The sequence below is a fragment of the Anabrus simplex genome, chromosome 11 (genome assembly GCF_040414725.1).
Source record: "Anabrus simplex isolate iqAnaSimp1 chromosome 11, ASM4041472v1, whole genome shotgun sequence".
NCBI classification, from domain to species: domain Eukaryota; kingdom Metazoa; phylum Arthropoda; class Insecta; order Orthoptera; family Tettigoniidae; genus Anabrus; species Anabrus simplex.
The window spans coordinates 54,815,199-54,839,118 of NC_090275.1; the positions used below are offsets into that span (position 1 = coordinate 54,815,199).

The window sequence follows — 23,920 nt, forward strand, 5'->3', positions numbered from 1 at the left end:
TAATTTGTCTACACACAAGCTCTCAGTATCGTCCATCTCCTTGAATGTATAGTCAGCATACTGGCCTTTGGTTCAGGGGTCCCAGGTTCAAATTCCAGTCAGGTCAGGGATTTTAACTGTGTAAGGTTAATTCCTTTGGCATGGGGACTGGGCTTTGGTGCTCATCTCAGTACCCTTCTCCTCATTAACACACAACACAACAAAAAAACAGAAAATAGTGAATATATCCCTCAATACTAGGTTGACATCAGGAAAGGCAAACGGTTGTAAAACTGGCCCAAATCTGCATCACGTATTAATGCTAATAAATTGAGCAAAATGCCAGGAAAAAGGAACATTTATTATTTAGGCTACCCACTGACCATGTGGTTTCAACTCTCTTGGGTTTTTATTTGGGCTCATTATGCTTTCATTCCACCCTTTGCCATTTCTTGATGGACGCAGTACTTTTGCATCTGTCTCTTGACACAAGCCAGAACTAAATGCGGCTTCTTCTGAAGTCTCAATCTCACTTACGGCTGTGAGAGCATAGAAGCTTCCATATATGGGGAGTGCAAGATCAAGAGCACAATTACTGTGTCTGAGACCTGACTATTATGAAAGATGTTACGTACAGGGTCATCATGCTGCAAAAACGCTCTCTGACCTTGCCAAGCAACCCCCATTTTTGTACTGCTGTTGGTTTTTGTGGTTTCACTATAACCTATGGCGGTGCTATTTGTGAATCCAACCAGCCACTGAGCTGATGACTTAGCAGACAAACATGCTTTCATTCTAGCTATATATGTTCCTCCTTTCATGAGTCCACCGGCTTACTGGACATGATGTGGTTACTGTTTGAAGTTCTAGGGAAGTTACAGATGTTACAAGGTTTGTACAGTTTAAATGTCAAGGGGACTGATTTTTATTAGGTCTAGATTTTTTATTTAACCTGTTTAACCTATGGCAGTCGCAGAGTACATACAATTTCAAAACAATCATGTTTAATAGACGGTCTTTGAAAACTTCCTGATGATAATTATATTATTATTATTATTATTATTATTAGTAATAATACTTTCAAAATCTTGTTTATAGCACAAATCAAATGTTTAAAGTAACATACACTTCTATTTTACTAAAGAGACTACAATGAGAAAAGAAGAATTTGAGAGGCCTAACAAACATATGGACAACAATGTTGAATGTATTAAGTGCTGGGAAACTGCGCAGCAGTAGTTCTTATTTTTTGTTTACATTGATGCCTGGTTGTATAATGGAATAGGATTAAAACTTCCGTTAAACATTTCCTTTAATGAAGAATTAATGACTCTATAGTCGTATCACCCACCACACAGTTTGAGTGGAAGACAAGGGAAAGAGTCAGCTGCATGTTGCAAGGATGGAATCATATTATTTAGAAACTCAACTTACCAAGTTTATCACCAGACGGATCCAAGCGCTCCCACTTGCTGATGAAGGTATTGCTGTCCACCTCCTGAAGCAACAACGCTCAAGGCTTAACAAAGAACATCATCAACAGCAACTGGCACACAATGGTTACACACGACACAAGTCGCTCCAGGCAGATATACATGCATGGCAGTCGCAGAGTACATACAATTTCAAAACAATCATGTTTAATACATAAAAATTCACACCATACACACAAAACAACAAACAAAAAGTGGAATCATATAATCAATTCAAAGAACAATTAAATCTAGACATAACCCTTAAGATTTCCATAAAATTCCAACCAAAAAATATATATTTTCTAATTTAATAATAAAACTAATAATTCACATTACAAAACTAAACATTAACACAATCTCTCCCTGATCAATGATTTAAAGTACATATTTAGTTTGTTCACAAGCCAGTATGGAAGGAAAGATGGAAGGCAGCAACTCACCAAGACAAAGACACAAATAAGGAAACTGTGGAGGAGAGAAGAAGTTAATTTTATCTTCATTGTATTCATTACTAGTGGCAAATGCTGGAAAACTAAATAATAGTTCTACAGTACCTAAACAAAACTACAGCTGGTCTTTGCGATCTAGTTGTTGCTGTTGAAACTCTTCTTGGCTCTATTTCTATCAGGTAAGTATCTGTAGGCTGATAATTACCACTACTCATTTTAGACTATTGTTACAATGGGGTCACCCCTCCCAGAGGCATTTCAGAGCTACTGCCAGCAATTATTCAAGCTGCTCCTTACATGGGGAACAGACGCCCTTGCAGCTGCCACTGATGTGGGAAACAAACGCTGATGATGAATAGTGTACTCATACTATTCCCCGAGTACTGGGCTGCCTCTTCCACAATCTCCACCATTCTGAAGTCCATCTTCTCCAACGTAGATTCCGTTGAGATCTTCGTTCACAACCCTGAGTTGGGCCAGATGCTACACACTGTGTCAGTGTGCTCTGGAGCTTTTATAGATAGGGGCGCCACTCCCTGAGCAGGGCTGCCTCCGAAGAGGGTCCCTCTTCATCTAGGGGAGTTACCTCACTGAGTGGAACAGCCTCTCTCTGAATACTGGCAAGGCAGAGTTGGGAAGTTAGATAACTTTTGTCTTTATTTTATTATTCCTCAAATCATACATCTTGTCTTAACAACTGGTACCGCTACTTGAAACACTGATCCATCGTAATATTCATTACTCGCACTATCTGTTCCATACTATGGACATAATGATAGAATGGGGAGTTTGCAATTGTGAATCACGTTGCTTTTCTCCATTCTACAAGTACGATGACTAATAAATAATAGATTTAAAAATTTGTTTGGAGAAAGACATGTGGTTTGAAACGTGACGTTACAATCTAAACTGAGGTTCATAATAAATAAAATATTTGATGTAAAGCCCACGAAACACCAAACACAAAAGTCCCCTTCATGTTTTCGAATAACATAGCTTCAAATAAAATAGTTACAAATCAAAACACATGGTGATCACTAACAAATGGTTATTAATGCAGGGCGGCATGCACAACATTGGGAAGAAATATCAGCAAACAAATCGTATTTATATATAGAAAAATTTGACTGAAAAATATGTGATGTGACCAATGAATGAGAATGTCAAATTTTCAATACTTCATGTACTTTCTGCAACGACAAACTCATCTAGAGAACAATACAGTGGTACGGATACAGAAAATACTGTGAAATTACTATTCTGAGACTTTCGCATATATTTAAACTATAATGATCTTCCTATATCCACACATAAGGGCTCGATCCTTTGTTACAGTTACTCGTGTAGTCTCTTGCTGGCCTCTGTATCCGAAGAACATGGGTTCAAACCAGGCAGAGGTAGTTGGATTTTTGAGGAGCAGTAGAATAAACACTGGACAATCCATATTGTGCAATATTAGCAAGTAAAAGCTTTCTGGTGACACTTTGTGGTGTTAACTCAACACAATTAATTAAAATTTAAGCAACGGACAACAGTTGTTCAATCGAGTTCCAGTTTCCCTGCCATCTGGTAGAGTAAAATCATGTTTTCCTATCTTTCTGTCTGCCTCTTCAATTTTGATCCAGGCCTTTGTATTGTAAGGTAGAATATCACATCTGACTGCCATTTCGCAAACCACTCCACCCTTTCACCAACAAACATACCGTGACAACAAGGTTCGTGGGTGCGAGGGGCCAGTAAAAGGCGACAAAGTAAACAGGGCCAGTGAAGAGCAAAACAATAGCCATGCGAATTGTTGAGGCATGCAATAAGGAAAATGGCCAAGCTCCTTCGAAGACGCTGGAAGCAGACTAACAATGGAGAGGTGGCTGGAATTACCTGAAAATGGAAAGAGCAAGATCCATTGTCTGGAATCCTCTGCTGCCCTATAAAAAGAGCAAAGGAGAGGAGCACAGGCAATCACAAGACACACCGAGTGCTTGTTAATATTTTACTGATATGTTATAGAATGAGAAGTGAGTCAGTTAGAGGGCTAAGCATAGTTCAGCATGGCATGTTAGTTCTATTGTGGAATGAACTGCTCAGGAAAAGACACTGCACCGTGAGAGCCCGTTGGAGAGTAGAATTTGACATGCCAGACAGCCGAGTATTTGGCGAATTTGGTGAATACCAACTGTGTGAACTGGAAAACTTGAACTAGAGTGCACTTGTAGTAACTGTAAATAGCATTTTTAATAATTTCAGTCAATAGCAAAACCTGCTATTTCAGAGTAGGCTATCATTTTAGTTTCTATGACTGTCAACAACCTGTGACAATACAGACAGCATTAACCAGCTAAAAATAAAATGAATAATTGTATGATCTCAGTTACTGGGTGCAGATATTTTGATTCAACATCAACTCTGACATTGTTTTATTGCAGCAGATAGCAGAGTATTAATTAAAGTTGTCAGATACACACCAGATGTGTCGCCAGAAATCTTTTACATGCAGACATCTGACGACATAGACTTTTCTTTAAGAAACCTGACTACCTCTGCTGGGTCTGAAACCCACAATCTGGGGTTATAGAAGCTGGCACTCTATTACTGATCCACACAGGAGTTAGTAAAACTCTAACACGGGAAACCAAAATACAGTTTGTACTGATGATTTGCTCCTTCCATGAAATTAATCCTTCCATATAATAATAGTAAGCTTTCCCATCAACTGTTTACAATTCAACCATATATCATACATACCTTTGCAAGAACATTTCTTACAGTATGACTTGATAAAGAATGGTATATTCTAACATTTTTCTACAAATTAAAATATAATATCCCCACCATTTATTCAATCTTATCATTACTACAATTCCTAATATATCTTTTTTAACAGAAGTACAAAAAAGTTAAATAGGCAGTTACAGTGTTCACCTTCTTGAATCATTAATGATGACTTTAACTGGGGATGAAATAAAACTATGATTATATGACCAAATCTAGTTATAGAGATAAGTGAACACTCTTCAGTGGTATAACAAAATGTAACAAATCAGTTTTTGACATTTTTAAACTAATTTATTAAAAGGAAAAGATAAGGACTTTTACTAGCTCAAAACCAAATATTGTCATTGTTCATTATTTAGAACTAATATTACTGGATTCTGCTATGCTTATTAATGTGGCTCATGTCCTTCAATCTAATTAGTGTTCTTCACAATATACTGAATGCAATATATATATTTTTAACCCTTTGAGTGCCAGCTGAAATTGCACAGTTCTACGCTTAAAGTGCCAAGCACATTTCCCTAAAAATGCAGTGCACTGGATAAATATTCAGAATTTCTCAGCTATTAAACTTGTTCACTCAATTCTTGTTTTTGATAACCACAGGGTCACTTATAGGGATGACTGGTGAATGTTTCAGTGGGTTTGGTCATATGATATTACACTTTCTGGCTGTGAAGAAAGCACAGGAAACTACATCACTCCTCATTTCCTTAGAATGCCTCAGCAACTATTCCAAGGCTATCAGTGACAGAGAATGGTAGGAGCTGTTGGGGGATCCAACCAGACTTCAGTCTCAAAACAAACAAAAAAATGGCACCAAACTACATATTTCAGAACTACGCCACATTGAAAAAAAAAAGAAAAAAAGAAAAAGAAAAAAAAAAAAGCTGTTAATATTGTAAGGGACGGTTCACATGGTTATGTTATTTTGGAATCTGTAAATTTATTAGTTAAGCTCTACATTTTATGGAGGAAAAGAAAAGACTCTGACTGTGATAAAAGACAACTTCCTAACTATAAGAGGTGAGAGGAACAAATTATCATATCACATTTCAATTTTCACAGCACTCCAATCTCTCCAATTCACGTTAATGCCTTTAGACACAGTCTGAATGCAATTCATTTTGGCAACGCACATACAACACAGGAAGTGTCCCTTTCGTGGTTTTGTTATTGGAGCAAATCCTAGACTTGCCTCGTGGGATGTTTTATAACATCAAGTGACAACGAAGGCCCTTATTGCATGAGAAACACCACCATATTATTTTCAAACATTTCATCAAACTATGTATATTTCTTGTTCTTCGAGCTAGCAGTAAAGCTTCACGAATCCATGCTGTACGTCAGTCAGCTCTAAAAAAATATATATTTTGGAGTATTTTTTTACTACACTGGCAGAAAAAAAATACACAAACACCATGAAACAGGGAATGTAGAATGAGGAAATTTTGGCAATATATCTGTAGAGGTATTATATTTCATTGATTAAAGGTACAAGACTACAGATTAATGTCTGAGCGAGAAAAGCTATCGCAAATATGCCATGCTGGTCCATTAATGACTAATGTAATCGCCTGACTGTTGAATGCAGGCATGAAAATGTGCATGCATTGTGTCATATAGGTGCCGGATGCCAGCTTGTGGGATGAAGTTCCATGTCTGTTGCACTTGGTCGGTCAGTACAGAGACGGTTAATGCCAGTTATGGATGACACTAGAGTTGTCATCCAATAATGTCCCATATGTGTTCAATTGGGGACAGATAGGGGTATCAACCAGGCCAAGGCAACATGTTGATACTCTGTAGAGCGCGCTGGTTTACAACAGCAGCATGGGGACGTGCATTATCCTGTTGGAAAACACCCCTGAGAATGCTGTTCATGAATGGCAGCACAACAGGTCGAATAACCAGATGGACGTATACATCTGCAGTCAGGGTGCGTGGGAAAACCACGAGAGTGCTGCCGCTGATAAGAAATTAGTTCCCCAGGCCAGAACTCCCGGCGTAGGTCCAGTGTGTTGATGCCGCAGACAGGTGGAATGCAGGTGCTCACCTGGCTTCCTTCCAACCAACACACGGCCATCACTGCCACCAAGGCAGAACCGCCTTTCATCGGAAAACACAACAGACCTCCACTCCTTCATCCAATAAGCTCTCACTTGACACCCCTGAAATCGCAGATGGTGGTGGTTTGGGGTAAGTGGAATGTACGCCGCAGGGCAAGTTGCTTGGAGCTGTCCTTCAAGTAACTGATTTCGAACAGTTCATTGCGTCACTGTGGTGCCAACTACTGCTCAAACTGCTGTTGCAGATGCAGTCCACTGAGCCACAGCCATACACTGAATATGGCGGTCCTCCCACTTGGTGGTGCCACGGGGATGTCCGGAGCCCGGTCTTCTTGCAAGTGTACCTTCTGATGACCACTGCTGCCAGCATGCATGCACAGTGGAGACATTCCTGCCAAGTCGTTCTGCAATAGTGCGGGAGGAAAACCCACCTTCACGTAGCCCTATTATACGGCCTTGTTCAACCGCAGAGAGCTGTTGATACTGGCCTCTTCGTTGTCGTAAGGGTATTATTGACCCACTCACAGTCACTCCATCCAATCTCACAGGTAACTAATGTTCTCGCACAGTACAGCCCGTATTTAAAGCAAAGCTGATGTGCAACGTCATGGGGCCGCTACAAACGCCACGCTACTGCGATCTGCGGGAAATTTGAATTAACGTGTTCTTTCAGATGTATAAAAACACCGACCCCTACCAACATTTGTTAATCTAGCACAACCCCTTCTTGGTGTTTGGATACTTTTTTTCCCCGCCAGTGTATTTGCTTTACGTCACACCGACACATGTCTTATGGCGACGATGGGATAGGAAAGGGCTAGGAGTGGGAAGGAAGCAACCGTGGGCTTAACTATGGCCTCGAGTGAAAATGGGAAACAATGGAAAACCATCATCAGGGCTGCCGACAGTGGAGTTCGAACAGACTATCTCCCAAATGCAAGTTGACAGCTACATGATCCAAGACATGCAGCCACTCCTTCGGTAGTAAAATACCTACAGACACACAAAAGTGGCCAAAATAGGAACCTGAAGGTTCCTACTATTGAAGAAACATACCAGTACTGCCATCTAGTGAATATCGAAAGAACTACATCAAGTTAAACGAAGGGCACTTGCCGCAACATTTTTAATATAGATATAATCAAAGTGTAAATGAAGGGCACTTGCCGCAACATTTTTAGTATAGATATAATCGAAGTTGGCACTCAAGGTGTTAAAAAATACCTCCATAAATAATCTTTAAGCCCTCTTAGAAAAATAATAGCAAATCAAAAAAGAAATACATTACAGTGTTGATAATAATAACAATAACACATCTCAAAAATAAATACAGTACTTATGTGTGAAACATTTACAGACAATTCAGTAAAAAGACAAATTAAGATCTGTACTATTTGATTACATTATAATTACACATTTGCATCACAAGCATACAAACATCATTACATATATTAAACACTATAGGTAAAACATATCTGGATAGTGTATGGGATTAAAAATGTCGTAGCTCATGATTTTGTTCAACTAACTGCTGCAACTGAACCATGCTGGGAGTATCTCTAAAGACACATCATATGTGTGGTCAAGCTTTGTTCATTCCACTGATACTGGAACAAAATATCCTTTTAAGAATACAATGATCAACTGAACAATCTTACAGTCTTTAAACTCTAATTCATGCAATGGTTAAAAGGAGATCTAACATTTTTCACAGGAAATCGTAATTCTTTAAAACTAGGCATGGATTAAACACACAGATTATCTATAGATATCTAATACTTAAATGCAGTTGCTTCCAGGAGTTTGAAGTAATGATGTATCTACCATAAACTCCTCAGAGTCAAACTATCAATCTAAACAAAGCAGCCACAACACTGTTCCACTATAACATGGTTAATTCGCATTCCCCATCACGCTAATACATTCATTGAGCAAACTTCCGGAGACTGTCTGCCTGACATACATTCACCTTCTCCAGCATGGTCTTCTGTATGACAGATGATCGGGAAATGACAGTTAATGGAAGTTTAATTTTGAAGGTTCAGTGAATCTGCGGTGGCATTTGTTTCAAATACAGGAATAATTTTCTCTCTTCCCTGCTACACGCTGGCTGCGAAATAAAATAGCATCTCTTCATGTTGACAGTAATGAAAGAGCTACTTATTTTTGGAGACACAAACAGGGATAATGACTGATGTGTGAAAGGCCACGCAGCGTACACATCAGATGATGAGAGTGAAAGTGAACTGCGTGTGCCACTATAGAATGCCTCAAAATCACCTGACTCAAAGAAAACTACAACTCCTAGTCAGCTACAAGTATGTATTTTAAAAGTAGATAGTGGAGATACAAGCGTGAACTACTGTGATGAACAGTGTTGTCATTTTATGAGGAAATTTCTACATCATTCAGTCGCCAGTCAACTCTGTTCCCCTGACCAGTGTCATCCTTTCGGTAGGGAGTGTGTTCCATTACTACATGCGAATCAAGACGTGTAACAACTACACAAACAAAATAAGCTCAAGAATTTAAATATAATTATTAAAAATACTGTAAATGTTTATTACTCACCATTTACTGTATTTCAGATACTGTTGAAAACAACCTCCTTCTACAGTGAGACATGCCTCACACTGATTAAACAAATTATCTGCCACTTTCTGTAATTCTGCTTGGTAAGAGATTGTATTGTGTGTGTTATTTCAGCCTTCAATTCTCCTACAGTATGGGGATTATTTCAGCAAACTTTGCCCTTTAGGATTCCCAAAGATAATAATCACAGTAAGTTACGTCAGCTAATCTAGGGGACCATAAACCTGTACTAATTATCCGGTCATCAAAAACTGGAAATAAAGTGTCTACAGAATTACGAGCAGTATCGGTTGTGGCACTGCCCTGTTTAAGTAGGTATCCATAATCCTGTTCTTCCTGTACCAGTTCATTAAAAACTGGATGGAAAATTGTTCTCAAATATACATCTAATTCACGCGGTCACTAAAAAATATAGGCCCAACTGTCTGCTTTGAGAATTTACATGTCCAGGATTATGGAACAATCTTTGCCATACATGAACATTAGTTGGGGGTCCAAATTTCCATTATAAACACTTTCACAAAACCAATTACAGAACCTTATTTTTGCAGTGAAATCTATCAGGCGAAGTGTCTGCACAAACCTTACTTTATATGATCGAAATTTCATCAGTCTTGTTGCTTTGTGGGCCAACACCATGGATATGTTCAATTTCTGAGCTAAACTATTAAGTGATTTTCTGGGACTTGCTTCTAACTGCATCCAAACATCCCACAGTTATCTTCAGTTAAAACATGTCCTTTCTGCTTCCTCTGTAAGTCACTAACTGAACCAGATGTATGCCATTTTTTCATAAACTTAAAAAATTGCAAGATTTTGTAGAAATGCTAGTCAGGATATTTAGGAGCAAATATCCGAACACATCTTCTATAGCTAAAGGCATGATTTTTTCGCATTAAAGATAAATGCGACAAAAAATATTTTGAAGCGATTTTGCGATATCTTTACGAATCATATGTTTCTGGTTAAGAAAATATGGATATTATGTTCGCAAATTAAAGCGATCAGGTCATTTTAAAGCGAAATTCAATTATTTTGCGATAAGCACAATATTACAGAGAAATCTGTAGTGAATAACGAACTTGACATTTTGTTCCAAGATTATGTATGAAAAGAAAAGGAAGAGCAAACAGAGATTCATGAACACGAAAGAAAAATTTTATCATTAATGTTCTGGGAAATCTCTTTAAGACATGGCATTAAAGAAAAGGGGTTGGCTCCAGACTTCTTGCCAAACAAAATGTCTGAAATGTTGTTCTTTTGGTGGCTGGTAATCCCACCCCAGCCTGTATCCTTACGGCATTGTGTAATCCTGGAATCCCTAATGACATCTACAAGCAGCACAATTGACTGGTGTATTTCGGCTTCATGCTCAGGTAAAATTAAGAAAGTGATCACAGACAGTAGCGAAGATGGGTTGCTCGACAAGTGTTACGGTGCACAGCAGAGCTAAACAGTTTATACATTTCGGAAAGCAATATTTTAATGGGTAATTTAATGTTCGCATCGAGTGGGAGAAAAAAGATACTGTCTCAAAACATTGTTTAAAAAAATAAGGAACATTCAGAACGTAAATTTAGCACTACAACAGTGAAACGGCAGGCAACAATAGAACTCTCATTAGATATGCAAAAGACGTAAAACCACTAGCAAAAAATATATGCAAAAGAAAGCTAAGGGTGAAAAAGTAGAATTTAATTCACGAAACAACAGCGATGCTACTCAAAGCCAACATCCTGCTGGAGAAGGTAAACGACCCTGCAGTCCGGAAATGGCTTCAAAAGTATGTACCTGGTATGTACAGTCTATCAATGAAAACTGCACAATCAACGATCAGTGATATTAAGACTGGGTTTTCTAAGACCTCTTTCTGATAAAGATTTTTTTTTCTTCTATTGGTTAGGATCTGGAGACCTTCCCACAGCCAACCAACTAAGGAAACAATACGTCCCGCATTGCTCAAATGAAGTACTAGCAAGCATCAAACATTCTTTGGAAGGGAAAACGCACTTGGCTCTTATCTGTGACGAAACTACCAACTCTTCAGAACGCTGTGTGTTCGCAATCTTGATCAAAACTCAAGATCCAGTATCTGAAGAGGAAATATTTTTGTTAGAATGTGCGTTTCTAGATGCTGCGAACAGCAGAACGTGTTCTCAAGCAATCCTGCATGTTTTACATAATTTTGAAATTAACCATGAGAATGTAAAGTATGTGATAACTGATTCCGCCCCGTATATGTTAAAATGTTGTGAACTGCTTAAGGGAATTGTGGGAGAATATTTAATTCACATCACTTGCTGGGCTCATAAATTCAGTTTGTTCGGCGATGTCCTGCAAAAGGATTTGAAAGAACTTAATACCATTGTGTCAAAAACAAAGAACTGTTTCCATATGTCAAGGAAAATCAAACACATGTTTCGTTCATACCTAGACGAAAACTTCCCAGATATGTCAATTTAACTGTATCCCGAGCCTGTGTATAGTAGATGGTGAAATTGGTTTAAAGCTGCCTCTTACATACATGCAAATGTAGATATCCTCCACTCCTTTTTCAAACAGCTGTCACTGAAACCTGTACCAGTGGTAAACTGGTTGGCAGAAATGGAAGATGCCAGATTTTGCAACCTGGTAAAATCCCAAGCAGCATTTGTTTTGGAAAATTGCAAGTTTATTGCAGATGATGTTTTGGAATTAGAAGGGTCTAATTATCCATATTCTCACTTGCTTGTTTTGAAAATAAAAGAACTGAAAGATAGAATGAATGTAATTGCTTGGGCAATTATGTAATCATAATCAGGAATAAAATGAAATAATATTGGATGCTTACTAGTAATTTATACATCTACCATTCATATAAATAATTCAGAACCACAATATGAAACCTTTAATGATTAATTTCAGAATTTCATTGAAGTGAAATTAAAGCAATATGGCAATATTTATTTTGATGTAGACGTTGATTCCCATAGGGAACCTAAAATATTTGTCCTGAATGAGTAAATTTGTATGTCCAATAACGGACCATTATATTGGTATTATAATATATATTTTGCCGCGAAAATTAGTATCCTTCTCGCGAAATCGTTAAAAAATTAATGCGAAAAATCATGCCTCTATCTATAGCTATCTTTTTCTTTTCAAGTAACATTCCAACAAATAAATTTCCTGTTCATTAATTTTCTAATTGATTACTTAATACACAAGCAACAGTCATACAAATGTTCCAATATAATTCTCAGAAGCAATTACCTGCTGAGATATTATGTACGCTCTGGTTGGGGGAGCGAAAGTCAGCAGGGGCTGAATAATGAGGGAGTTTCCTTATAAAATGAGAGGACTGTACAACCTCCAGAATGCAATTTTTCAGAAAAAGGTATATCATTGACTGTCCACTAATCCTGGCCCCTTGAGGCATGCCCCCCTGAAATACAGCCCCTCCATAACAGCCTTTCTTTTTTTCTACCTGTTTTATGATCAGTTCGAAAAATTACTTACATTTAAAATTACAATATTAAAATATTAATCACACTTCTAGACTAGAATTTTATTATTATTATTATTATTTTCTGATCATTTACACTTGTATTAATATTTCCCTTTGCATTGTTCACTAGTATCTTTAAAAAACCTATTTTGCTCTCTACTGACCCACATTCACTTTTATCTTCTTTCATTTCTTAATTTCGTCTCACCAACTGATGTTATAGAATAGAGCAGTTCTATTATGGGTTAACTAGATATACACTAAAGATTCAGATTTGAATACAATAGCTCAGTTGTATTTGCTTGTGTTCAGCTCATGTTCCTGCTAATGAGTAGTTCAAGTAGCATTTTCAGCTGATTAGTGAATAAAATGCTTCATTTCTCATTTCCTAATCACATTTATACTATAAATACTCAGTCTTGTTTCATAAGATAAATGATGAAATGTTTTCATTTCACTTAAATACACTAAACTAATGGCACAACATCATATTTTAAAATTCACTTACCGTACAAGAAATGTTCAGATACCCGACAACAAACAGGAAACAATCTTCCGATAAAAACTTCTGTTTCATTACACTCGATTTTCTTGCAACGATGACAATAATATTATTTAAATGCTGTGTTATCTCCTGACCATCCTTCTTCTGAAACATGTACTAACGACTAATTTGTTTTTTCTTCTTCGTTTCCTCGCAGTTACGGAAGAGTATCAGAGTCAAAATGAGTTGTCAAGGATCTTCTGGTTTTAGCAAAACAATATCCTTGCAATATTAAATTGATGTTTCGCATAAAAAAACCAGTGCATGTGAAGAAGATAAGCCAATTAAAATGTCATTGCTGCACCACAGTTATTTCCATTTCTTCCTTTCCCGAAACACATTTTTACACAACAGTAATTTACTCCAATGCATATCTCTATGGTATGGTCTAGGAAAATAAGATAGTCTTTAATACATTCAAATACCCAGAAAATGTAACAATTGTACAAGGATCCTCCTGCATTCCAAGAACAGCCAGGACAGCTGAGGTAATTTGATAGTCATTTGATACTGTGAGATGAACAATTAAACATCACAAGTATGCATCAGAGTTTCATAAGCTTAACATAGAATGTCCAAATACAATGTAGTCTCAGCACAAATATGGTCCTGGAACAGAACTATCACTTCATTTTTCTGAAATCTGTTATATTAGCAGATCAGACAGTTGTACAAGAAGTCAAGCGACACAAAAACTAGCCTCTTAACTAAGTAAATCACAAATACAAATAAAGAATGTATACCCAGTAACTTATAGAAGAAGATAATACAATAATGCAATTATCTTCAGCACATGTAAAACAATGAAATCAAGATATCCCTCCACTCCATGAAACAGTTTTCTCATTAATGTGTCAGTCATAATATTTTAGAATAAAAATTAAAGCAGAAAAATTCTCTTTGTGAGAAAAGATCAAAACAGATGTTCTCTACAAGAGTGAAGTGCGTTTCGTATATAAACAGCACCATTTAACGTTTCGCTAAAGTAAAGAGCGATCTAAATAATTAAAAATACAATATGGTTTCTGCAGTAAAATTTTAGGAATAACACAACATAAAGAAGTAACATAAGAAACATAAGAAGACCTACAATGCATTAACACACAAGTATTAAATAAACACAGATGACTTAGAATACAAAATGTGAACAGTCATAAATAAGAATTAACATAGGTATACAGCCTACAGATAGTATGATATTATCATAATTTCACAAATTTCAATCTTACAAAAATTTACTGCACACACTTCGAAAAGCTTTGATTCAGCATAATCTTCCCCTACCCAAGGCATTTCTTCTGAGTTGTCTTCTTGACATAATGATACAAATGTAACAATATGCCTAAATCGATCAATGAAAATTTGACAACAAACTGACTGCATGTAAAATAATGCTAAACACACGCTGCAATGCAAACAACTCCCTTCATAAAATTAAAAAAAGTTATATGTCGACACACAGAATATTGTGACAATGAGCGCATGGTCACTGAAACAATAGCTCACAATAAAGAAGTTGGCTGAACTTCTGCACTGGAAGGAAGTCAATACTGCAAAGGCAAAATTTACTGCACACACTTCAAAAAGTTTTGATTCAACATAATCTTCCTCCTCCAAGGCATTTCTTCTTGAGTTGTCTTCTTGAGATAATGGTACAAAGGTACCAATATGCCTAAACTGATCGATGAAAATAAAAATTCGACAACGAAATGACTGCATTTAAAACAATGCTAAACACTCGCTGCAATCCAAACAACTCCCTTCGCAAAATAAAAATTAAAGAGAAAAGTTATATGTAGATACATAGAATATTGTGACAATGAGGGCATGGCCTCCAAAACAAAAGCTCACGATAAGGACGTTGGCCAAACTCCTGCGAATATGCAGGAACGATGGAAAGGTGCCCGGAGTGATCAGAAGTGGAAACTGCCAGATACTTTGTCAAGAATTTTCCGCAGGCCTCTAAAAAAAAGTAAAGCTGGAGCAACATGACTCAGTCCAGAAACAGTCGACGAATGAGTCACAATTCAATCAGATGATCTTGGCTATGCGAAATTCAGCATAGCGCGCAAGTCTAGTTATGGGTTTAGCTGTGTTGTGGAGTGAACTGCTCTGGGGACGACGCTATGGTGAGGGAGGTCCTGTTGAAGAGTAGGAATTTGACATGCAAGAGTGCTGTGTGATCGGCCAAGTTGAGTACACACATTGTGAAGTGAAAAACTCGAATTCAAGTACACTTGTAAATAATTGTAAACAGTAGCATAATAAATTTAGTCTAGCAAATTCGTGGCTTGAAGACCTGCGCCGCTGGTATGGACGAACTTCTATTGAAATCTTTCGAGCCGCTGTTTCACGAGTTATCATAATCAATTGGATCGCCAACCTTCGTGGGGAGACGGCGCACTAAGAAGAAGAAAACACCCTACCTCTATAAGTAGGTATTTTAGTTCTTTGCAACCCAACAGCCTGCCACAATATATTTTCTACATCAGAGGAAGTCGATTTTAATTCCGTAAGTGTTCAAGTAAGAAAGCTAACAGAAGCAAATTATATATACATATAGGAAACAGATGGACAATAAAGATTTACCATGTAAGCAAGTATGGATAGAATACAAACCAAAAAAGAAAAACACGGGTAAAATATTTTTGGCTGCAGCTTTTGTCAGCAGAGGATAGAAAATAATCATCTTGCACAAAAATATTAAAAATTAAAAACCTGGGGATCAATCTCAGTGTCTCTGAGTACAAAATAAGTGGATTCATCTAAGAATACCTCAAGATTGCCATCTTCTACATCAACCTATTCTGCCTTTTATGGGCATTGCATATATTCTACCATGTACGAAAATTCTGCTCCAAATTTAGTGAATTTACTGCTTTTTCCTTTTAGTTGAATGCAACAATGATGGTATTCCTAAAGAAAAGACAAGAAGAGGTAAACTCTACGACCCATCGCCAAGTTGCCAGTGTATGTCAATACGTTCCCTCCTAATGAAGTTAGGAAGAGAAACAAGTTTGATACCAAGCTGATGTGGAATGTACCCATCAATAAGAAGATGGCAAAGTGTGAAGACTGCCCTTTATAATTTCATATTTGCTCTTGTTCTTTTTTGTGTTGCTCTTTCTTCGCGCGGAGACCTATCATTTTGTTCAAACGTGTGTCCCTATCTAAGTTCCTATCATTTCATGTAACTTACAGATGAGATGAATTTTGATAATAACAAAACGATTATCAGATATATATTAAAGAAAAAAGTCTTGCACATAAGGAAGTGAGGTACTGAGGATCACAAGCAAGTTCTGTAAAAGGATAGAAACTAAATGGGCTCTTGAAAAAAAAAAAGTCTATGACCCACAGAAGGAAAATTATGGTGATCCTGGGCATCATACTAATGATAAGAAAAACACAATACTATCTTATTCATACAGAGAGATTTTTAGAGTAATATTAAAGGAAAGCCATTTGATCTGTTTTTAACAACATTTTTACTGGCAGCACATGATGATGATGATAATAATAATAATAATAATAATGAAAAAGGAAGATGTTGAATTGAGGGATGATCCTGAGAAACAACCTGTTAAACTGTGAAACATCTTAGCAGAAGAATGATGGAGAAACTCCAAGGTTCAAAAACCTTTGGCAAACATATAAAGAAAAAAGTGTGAGCCTGAGAACAAAACATGTCATGCAACTTAGGTATTCATAGCACACAGTTGTCCTAACACTGGGTATGGGTGCCTGTATTTGAATCCTCAGCCCAAAGGGTGATTGGATCTCCAACAGTTGCATCATCATCCCTGAAGAACCATACTAGCGATACCAATGATTCAAGAAAGATTACCAGGGAACAGATTTATATGTAAATACATATCTCTTTAGGAAGCTAAAATTAATTATATTTTGGATTATCTTTATGAATCATGACGTGTGGAGTTGAAAAATGGAGTATTCATATTCCATATTTTTCTATATTTTGGAGTTTAGCACATGTTTCATATTCTTCATCATTAAAATCAATATAGTCCATATTTTGGCTAAAAAGTATCAAATTAAAAATCTATATTCAAAAAAATTAATATTTTAACTGGTGTGCAGGTCATTATCACGCCTGTCCACGTCTGGGCTGATAAAATAAGCTGATAAGCAGTGGGAAGAAAGAGAGGGGTTGAGCCTGGAAGTAGTGGAAATCAGCTGGTCAGTACAGTGACTATCTGAATCACACTTACAGAACTGATAAGCTGCATTACATAACATCGACTGTGTCTGTGCTATAATTTCGTAACTAGGGAAATCTCATACATCGACGATGTGCTAGTGGTTTAAAGATTAGTTCGTAATTCGGGCATTCCCTCTGATTGCTTCATAACTCCATCTAGTTCACTACCAGTCATTCACAGTTTGAATTAGCAGCGAGACGGATCATAGTGTTCTTGTACGTTGAGTGTGTGCAGTTGTATATTGATATTCATTGAAGACATTAACGTTGTTACAATATTCCTAAAGTAGATCAGTTTAAAATTGAAAAGTTACGTATCAAAATTTAAAGAAGATGGTTTATCGACTGACAGTAAGATATTATTTTGTAATTTGTGTCATTGTACAGTGACATCTTCTCAAAGGTTCCTTGTGACAACAGCACGTTTCAACCAGTAAACACCAGGCTAACAAACAACGAGATTCCAAGCAGAGACAGTTGTTTATGACATGACCAGCAACTTCCAGTGTAATGTCCGAGTTCAATACCGGTCTCTGCCGTGCTCTCATCTCTGCTGACATACCTCTCTTCAAACTGAATAATCAGTGCTTCAGGGAATTCCTCGAGAAATATACTAAATGATCCATCCCGGATGAGTCAATGTTCAGAAAAACGTACTGTTCAGCCATATACGATGAAACTGTTTGGAAGATAAGGCAAGAGATTAAAGACGGTCCAATTAGGGTTTCCACTGATGAGACAATAGACAAAGAAGGCAGGCTAATTGGCAATGTAATCATTGGTTTGTTAAGCGAAGATTATTGTAAACAGATTCTCTTACACTGCGATGTTCAAGAAAAGTGCGATAACAAAACTATACCAAAACTGTTCAATGAGGCTATGGGTATTCTCCGGCCACAGGGCATTAAGTATAATAAAGTGTTACATTTTATTAGCGATGACGCACCTTGTATGATAAAAGCCGGAGAAGCATTATGTGTTGTATATTCTAAGATGACTCATTTAACATGTGTACCACTTGCCTTTCATCATATGGCAGAAGTGGTAAGAGGCAGTTACCCCAAAGTAGATTTATTGATTTCCTCAGTGAAAAAAGTTTTTCTCAAAGCCCACAGAAGAATTCATCTTTTGAAAGAAATGTACCCAGAGATTCCATTGCCGCCTAAGCTGATTCTAACTATTGTCGCGGCCACGAAATTAGGCGGGTCAGAGAAATTACGCTGTTGCCAAGGTTATGTAGCAACTGGCGAAGAAATGTCTAACTGAACATATCTTTTCGGAGCGCGAGGCAAGTTGTTCTCTCTCAAGCTTCTGATATTACTTCATATAATGTTTCGAGACAAATTATACTACAAGCTTCAGAAAAGACTGCTGATTCCAGTGGTATAACTATTTTCCATATAAACCACTATAAATAATTATGAAAAATAAAATCTTGAACGAGTACGTTTAAATCCGTAGAATCATGTATTGAAAATTTCAGTAAGCGGCCAAGTTTTTATTTCTTCAGCCAATAAAATTTTGTCTGCGGGAAAAATGTAAAAAATCACCTGACTTATATTTTTTATCTGAAACATATTTCCGTGAGTCCTGTAATTTTCCTGGAAAATGGCCCGGAAAGTGATAATGTAAATGTTGCTAGCTGAGGCAGTTCGGGGCGCGCGCACCAGCACAGGCTGCAGGACCCCGTAAATACTTTCGGATTACATATTAGTCCGTATCAGTTTTATTACATTATAAATATTTGAATACTTTATATTGTACAGAGTAATATAGGAAAAGAACTACTTTAAAGAATAGGTTTACATTAATTTACAATGAAGTAAGAATCGGTTTCTGGCTTCAAGGCAGTCTTAGTCAGTCATCACTCATCTCACTATCTGTCGAGTCGTCTTTTATACTGATGACGAATGGCTCCTTTCTTTCGTCCCTTGGCCCAATCATCTGTTTGAACATCTTCCGCGCGATTGAAGCACTTTTCCCAATCTGCAGCAGTCACACGGTCGATGGCTTCTGACGTGAGTTTTTCGACGCCCTTTATTTTGAATGTCTTGTTCCTCTCTGCCACTTCTCCCTTGACTTGAGCCCAAATCAAATCACATTCACTATCCATCTTTAACTGCACTTACGATGCGAGCTCAACAGCTGCTTGACAGGGAATGACTCGGGTAAGGTGGCCTGGAGCGGATGGGCTTCAGTTTGACAGCACTGCACGATCAGCGTTGCCAATCCGTGCCCAGGGTTAAGCGACTCTCGACCATCTTACAAGTTGTCCATTTCATGACCGTATCGATGTTTAATCAAGAAGTAAGTATAAATAACCACCTAATCGATACTTTATTAATGCCTCAGGCAAAATTGAATAAAATTAAAACTTACAGGACATGTTTCGACCACTTAGTGGTCCTCTTCAGCTGTATAAATAAAGAACTGAAAAGAAAAACATTGGCAATAAGCACAAATAAAAGTTCTGTCGCTTCGCCGTTCCCATATCTGACGACAGCACAGTTTTCCTCATCCGCCTAATTTGGTGGCTGCGACAATAGGTGGAGTACGTGGCTGCAAGTGGTTGAATATTATGTTGAATATATAGACTGTAATAAGTACATTCTGCATGCCATGGACTCTGAAGATGCAGCCTCAACTGAAGCCGCGAAAACAGTTGTCTATGATACAAGTGTGAGAAATGACTTATGTTACATTCAGCATAATTTTTCATGCATAACAAAAACACTGAAAAGGCTCCAAAACTCGCATCTCTCACTTTCTGAAAGTTGTGAAATTGTGAATAAAACTGTGGAACAACTAAATCGTGGTACAGGTAAAGTTGTAGATGTAGCAAACATGAAGATGGCCACTGTACTTTCAAAGAACCCTGGATATGAAGAAATGACAAAGGTTGCTGCAATGCTGTGTGGAGATTCAAGTGTAAAATTAACAGTGGATTTAACCCCAGCAGATATTGTGAAGTTGAATTATGCCCCCATTACCTCTTCCGATGTTGAACGCAGTTTCAGTCAATATAAATCTGTCCTTAGTGATAATAGGAGAAGATTCACTTTCCAGCACTTAAAATAACATTTTGTAATACATTGTTTTGGTAACAGAGAATAAAAGATTGTGTGTTCTTCAAATACATTAAAATGAGAAGTGCAACATTATGTTGCATGTAGATCTACTTTGTTTAGCTTCTTTGAAGATTGATATTAAATAGAATTTAATGGTGTATGTGTAATTTTAAGTATATATATATATTTCCATATTTCAATAATAACTAAATATATATGTACATATTTCAATAATTATTAGTACATATAAATCCGTTCCCTGATGATTATAATACACCAATTAAAGCCTACAATTTTCTTTCTCTTTCACTCTACCTCCAAATGTAAGAGAATGAGGGAAGTGATAAAATAAGAAAGGTGCACAAGACCTATTCTTAAGAGCTACTGTGGAGAAAGAACTGAAGATTAAAGAAGAGGAATAGTCAAGAGACTATCAACCAAACAGGGTTGTAACAACCTTCACTTGCAAGAAGGATAAAATGGCCAAAAAAGGGCATTTTCCTTGACCTTCCCAGAAAAAGGCTGGCAAAGGAGGAGCAGTGCACATTTCTAAAATTAAAAAAAAGTAGTTTGCTATGAAGCAACTGATCATTTTGCAAAGCAAATGGGAAAACCCACATTGTTTATGGGGAGTTAGATTTGGAGTAATTACTATAATTCAAGAACAAATCTAAAACATATATCTTCTTAAATATAATCCATTTGAAAAAGGGAGAAAGAAGAAAGGTTGCTTGGGAAGCTTTAATGTTGTCTTACACGTGAAAATAAATACAGTAGAAATCTGTTATAGCGAGAATTCACAATGGCAAAAAATGTACTCGCTATAATGGATCGGTGTTCTATCTGATTTTTTGTAAAAGTCGAAGAAAAGAAATGAACACATTAAAATTGGTAAGAAACTGTGATCAGTTTGTTCAAAACTTACTCTTTCACAGATGGTTTCAATATTGCAGTTTACTCATTAGTTATTTTTCTAATTCCGATAGGCTTCAGTGGCAATCGTTCCAATCTTCACACTCAAACAATATCACCTACCCTTACTTAACCATTTATGTATCACGAAAATATATTTCAAGCCTCTGTAGAGCAATGATAGCATTTTCACTATGCATTACTTGGCAACAGTCTTTCTGAAATGTAACCTGACGTGAGAATATATAAAGTAACCTCTGAAATCAGTGATGCACCCTGCCTTATTTTGAGAAGTATTAGTATTGAAATTACACAATCGTTTACTTTAGCCTTTATTTCTAACGAATTAACAATTGCGTTCCGCCACATTATTTACGCATTTATTACAAAGACATGTTCTGCGCTTTCATTTCAAACATTGATCATGAAGGTTTGTTTACACTAGTTGAAGGGTATTGCTAATAGACTTTAGGAGGAGCTTCGAATATCAGCGATAGAGCTTGCTAGCACAAGTTGCAATAATTTTTTTAATAAGACTATGCAGCAATTTGATCAAAGTGAGGGGCCACAGATTTCTACTATAGGAACAACAATAAACATCAACCATTATTATGTAATAAATTTTTGATTTATTAGGAAAAAATGAAAAGTGACTGTCATTAAGGATAAAGAAACTTCAAAATACAATATACCATCGACAATGTTGAATATCAATATCCAAGATTCCAATAGAATTTGGTTTTACATTAGAAAAAATCAAAAGTGCCTAACAACTCAGCAAAGTAAAAGAGAATATAATTTACAGCCTTCATAAATAAGACAAGCTGAATCATATCTACATTAATTGGATGGAGATAATTCTATTACGAACAATAGAGCTCAGAAATGGTTACAATTGCAAACAGCACAGTCCAAAAAAATATGACAACAAGGCTATATTTCATATATGTACATATGTATCTATTGTGATGAAGTTCTCCAGAGAGAGGTAATACTACTGAAACAAAAAGGTTTCATACAGTTTACTGAAAAGATATCAACACAGTTTAAAAATACGTACACTACAATTCCAAATTAGTCTTCCATTCCTCACGGCAAATAGAAACAAAGCATGTACGATTAAAGTTTTCGGTTAGTCTTCTCAATGACACTGCTACACGATGATTCTTGCACAGATGATGGAAAAAGTAACTTTCTTGACCGTTCGGTTGATAAAGTTGATGTAATCGTCTACCTGCACAGTCTAACGCTTCAGGTATAACTTAAATCTAACACGTAAATCATTTTTGTACTCTTGCTGTCAACATCTAAAATAACGAGAGAAATGTAACGAAAAGCAGATGATCTAATAATCTTCATTCCAGAATCTACTTTATCGTCTTCTCTTCTTCTTTCACACGCTGCATTCTCACGATTGACGCTCAACAGCCATCTACTGTTTATAAAAACTTGGTGTCACAAAATATATAGCCGGTTGCAAGAAAATCAAGTTACGTTACATTATTTTTACAGAAACATGCCACACCCTCAGCTGTTTTCAATTTATTCTGGTCATGATCTTTTCAACATAGGAAATATGATAAGTTCATTCATTTAGTATGCCAAAAAAAGGTTTAATTTTATCATTACGAAGGTTATAGAATGGAAAGGGGGAGAGAGAGAAATAAGAGGAAACAGTAACAGCATATGGATACATAATGAAGATGTGAGAAAAGGGGACAATATAAAACTATGAGAAGTTTTATAGGTTCTGTTGAAAGCGATTCTTGCCGTGGTAATTTTCAGGGTGATCAGCGCTTAAATCTTCCGAGTACACTAAGCACATGTAAGAGAGGCTTTAGTTAGTGTGTTGCACATTAATCATGTCCTGCGCACCATTAAATAATGGATGGATGGTTTGTAAACGCTATGACCATTATTCCTGTAAATTCAACATTAGTTCTGAACTATGGTATGAATATTAACAGTACTTTTGAAGACATACTCAAATGGTTTGTAAAGCAAACTTAATTCATGAAGTTTATGACACTTTACGTAGGTTCATGAAGTCAGATTAATTAGGATGATTTGCCTCACAGGAAAACTGAACCCTTTAACCCCTCAGCGCTGATCTTTATACATGGAATAGACCCATACATGGTTTTGCATTTACAGTTGTAGCGTAAAGAGTTTTGGAGTTATCGACATGCAGATGGTCTTGATTCTAAGAAATGTTGGGGTTTATTAGGGTTGTAAAGTAAGAATTGTAGATCGTTAAAATATAGTTGTTTGTGTAAGGATAAATTTTTGTCAAGCAAGTTTGAGGAATAATCTCTCATTTTTAAAAAGTCTGTTCACTTCATTCTTTCCCA

At 36.7% G+C, this 23,920-nt stretch overlaps 1 protein-coding gene across 8 annotated transcripts in view; it reads right to left on the reverse strand.

The window, feature by feature from the left end:
• Nucleotides 1-23,920, reverse strand: part of ZAP3 — a 491,484-nt gene that overhangs the window by 17,525 nt on the left and 450,039 nt on the right. For 6 of the 8 annotated variants that reach the window (XM_067155237.2, XM_067155235.2, XM_067155234.2 and 3 more), the window contains one exon: nt 1,414-1,477. The exons of 1 other annotated variant lie outside the window; for it this stretch is intronic. In XM_067155237.2, the coding sequence (XP_067011338.2) occupies nt 1,414-1,477 (64 nt within the window). Of the gene's footprint in view, nt 1-1,413; nt 1,478-22,228; nt 23,005-23,920 lie in introns of those variants that run through there. One more of the 8 variants, XM_068229673.1, reaches the window with a different exon arrangement.